Source organism: Lissotriton vulgaris, chromosome 1_1 (genome assembly GCF_964263255.1).
Source record: "Lissotriton vulgaris chromosome 1_1, aLisVul1.2, whole genome shotgun sequence".
In the NCBI taxonomy this organism is placed as follows: domain Eukaryota; kingdom Metazoa; phylum Chordata; class Amphibia; order Caudata; family Salamandridae; genus Lissotriton; species Lissotriton vulgaris.
Window position 1 is genome coordinate 54877841 of NC_141685.1, and position 3255 is coordinate 54881095.

Here is a 3255-nt window from a genome sequence, read left to right on the forward strand (position 1 = left end):
ACTACGATGCTTGCGGAAATCTGCGCAGACCGCCAGAGTTTTTTTGTCACTTTGCGGAGTTCTTCATTGAGGAACTCCGCATAGGCTTAATCTTACCATGAAAATATAGATATCAGTCATATGTTAAGAAACAAGGGTGAGTAGAAACCTTTTGGGTGGTGTAAAATTTAAGACATTAATATTGTCAATTGGTTTGGCAATTAGTTGATTTTTGCAAGCACTAACACTTCTCTGTGTCAAGTAAAGACCTTAAGAGTTTTGTAACTTTCAGATACTCAAATTGTGGATTCGGTTGCAATTAAAAAAAATTCCAGGCCTGAAATTTCTTTGGAGGTTGCATGCGGGCAGCCTAAGTTATCCTGCAAGAGGTTCTTGATGAATCCTATTGCAACTATAATATGTGTTGTCTCATGTAAAGTCAGGTTGTTAGAAGCTTTTCTGCAACTCAAGATACGCCTTACTGTTCACCTCATGTGGATGCATTTCTCATGTTTAGTGAGATCTCCTTTCTGGGTATAACATTTCTGGCTTTCCCCTCCTGTATAAGGCTTTAGTCCAGTGTGAATTCTCTCATGTGAAGTGACATTGTATTCGAGACTAAACCTTATCTGACATTCAGAACACACATGAGGCTTTTTTCCCCTGTGTGAGTTTGCTCATGTCAAGTGAGAAGTAATTTGTAACCAAAACTTTGCTTGCATTTCGAGCACTCATAAGGTTTTTCCCCAGAGTGGGATCTCTCATGAAGCATAACACTGTCTTTCAGATTCAAGCTTTTATGGCATAAGGATTTTCTCTAGTGTGGAGTTTCTCATGGTGAGATAGCGTTTTTCTCTGCAGCTTTTCTGGCATTCAGAGCACTCATAAGGTTTTTCATCAGTATGGAGTCACTTATGGTTAGTGAGGCTGTGCCAATCAAATAGGAATTTATGGCATTCACAGCATAGGTAATGTTTTTCCCCTGTGTGCGTCTGCTCATGTAGAGTGAGATTGTGTTTAAAATTGATGCTTTTCTGGCATTCGGAGCACTGAATTATTTTGATGGTGTGGTTTTTTATGGCGCTTGTAACCATCTCTACCTCTGAATCTTTTCTGACATTTAGAGCACTGATAATTTTTTTTCTCTAGTGTGGATTCTCACATGCTCAGTGAGATTAGATTTAAGGCGGAAACATTTTTGGCATTCGGAGCACTGATAAGGCTTTTCTCCAGTGTGGATTCTTATATGGTTAGTGAGATTGCCTTTTTCACTGAAACATTTCAGGCATTCAGAGCACTGATAAGGTTTTTCCCGAGTATGGATTCTTATATGCTGAGTGAGACTGATTTTTCCACTGAAACATTTGTGGCATTCAGAGCACTGATAAGGTTTTTCCCCAGTGTGGGTTCTAATATGCTGAGTGAGATTGCTTGTTTGGCTGAAACATTTCAGGCATTCAGAGCACTGATAAGGTTTTTCCCCAGTGTGGGTTCTTATATGCTTAGCGAGATCGAATCTGTTTATGAAACATTTCTGACATTCAGAGCACTGATAAGGTGGTTCCCCTGTGTGGGTTTTTATATGCACAGTGAGAAAGCGTTTTTCACTGAAACATTTCTGGCATTCAGAGCACTGATAAGGTTTTTCCCCAGTATGGAATCTCACATGTGCAGTTAGATGTGATTTACGTCTGAAATGTTTTGGGCATTCAGAGCACTGATAAGGTTTTTCCCCAGTGTGGGTCCTTGTATGTAGAGTGAGTCCACTTTTGTCACTGAAACATTTCTGGCATTCAGAGCACTGATATGGTTGTTCCACAGAATGGGTTATTGCATGTCGAGAAAGGCTTTGTTTGTTACAAAACATTTTCTGGCAATCAGAGCACTGATAAGGTTTTTCCCCAGTGTGGAATCTCAAATGTGCAGTTAGATGTGATTTACGGTTGAAATGTTTTGGGCATTCAGAGCACTGATAAGGTTGTTCCCCAGTGTGGATTCTCAAATGTGCAGTTAGAAGTGATTTACGGTTGAAATGTTTTGGGCATTCAGAGCACTGATAAGGTTTTTCCCCAGTGTGGAATCTCAAATGTGCAGTTAGAAGTGATCTAAGTCTGAAATGTTTTGGGCATTCAGAACACTGATAAGGGTTTTCCCCAGTGTGGATTCTTGTATGTTCAGTGAGTCTGATTTTGTAACTGAAACATTTCGGGCATTCAGAGCACTGAAAAGGTTTATACCCAGTGTGGGTTCTGATATGCCGAGTGAGACTGTTTTGGTCACTGAAACAATTCTGGCATTCAGAGCACTGAAAAGATTTTTCCCCAGTGTGGGTTCTTATATGCCGCGTGAGACTGCTTTGGTCACTGAAACATTTCTGGCATTCAGAACACTGATAAGATTTTTCCCCAGTGTGGGTCCTTGTATGTAGAGTGAGTCCTCTTTTGTCACTGAAACATTTCTGGCATTCTGAGCACGGGTAAGGTTTTTCCACAGAGTGAGTTAATGCATGTTGAGATAGGCTCGGTTTGTTACAAAACCTCTTCTGGCATTCAGAGCACTGATAAGGTTTTTCTCCAGAGTGGAATCTCATATGTTCAGTGAGTTTAGATTTACGGCAGAAACTTTTTTGGCATTCAGAGCACTGGTAAGGTTTTTCCACAGAGTGGGTTAATGCATGTTCATATAGACTCGGTTTGACTCTAAACCTTTTCTGGCACTCAGAGCACTGATAAGGTTTTTCTCCAGTGTGGATTCTCATATGCTCAGTGAGATAAGATTTACGCCTGAAGCTTTTTTGGCATACTTTACACGGAGAGTGGTTTTCCCCAGTGTGGATTCTCATATGTTCAATGAGATAAGATTTACGCCTGAAACTTTTTTGGCATACTTTGCACTGAGAGTGGATTCCCCCAGTGTGCATTCTGTCAAATTCTGAGAGATAAGATTTATGGCTGTTTCTTTTTTGGCACTGTTTTATTCTCCTGTTCATAAATGTGCAGTACAATATTACTATATGCAGATTTTAAGGATGTACTTTGCCAGGAACTTTCCTGGTAGTTATATGGGTTGTTTTACATATAATGTTATGCAGCACTTGGTACCTTCCTACTCCCCTCCCTTTCCTCCCCCTGTGGTATGTTCCTTGTCCCTGAAGGCTGCTTTAGAATGTTGACAGTGAGGGCATGCTGAGTTGAAGAGAGCGATGTTATAGGTGTCCTGATAAGCTATCCTGGTGGCACTGTGGAGGTCGTGAATAAAGAAGAAGTTATCCAGCTA

At 40.6% G+C, this 3255-nt stretch overlaps 1 protein-coding gene across 1 annotated transcript; it reads right to left on the reverse strand.

The window, feature by feature from the left end:
* Positions 1 to 1099: 1099 nt before the first annotated feature.
* On the reverse strand, positions 1100 to 2968 carry LOC147737228 (uncharacterized). Its single transcript, XM_086923229.1, has one exon. The coding sequence runs from the start codon at positions 2966 to 2968 to the stop codon at positions 1100 to 1102; it is 1869 nt and encodes a 622-aa protein (XP_086779355.1).
* Positions 2969 to 3255: the final 287 nt, after the last annotated feature.

Excerpts from the sequence above, each read along its gene's own strand:
- LOC147737228 (XM_086923229.1), bottom strand. The coding sequence starts at position 2,968 with ATGAACAGGAGAATAAAACAGTGCCAAAAAAGAAACAGCCATAAATCT.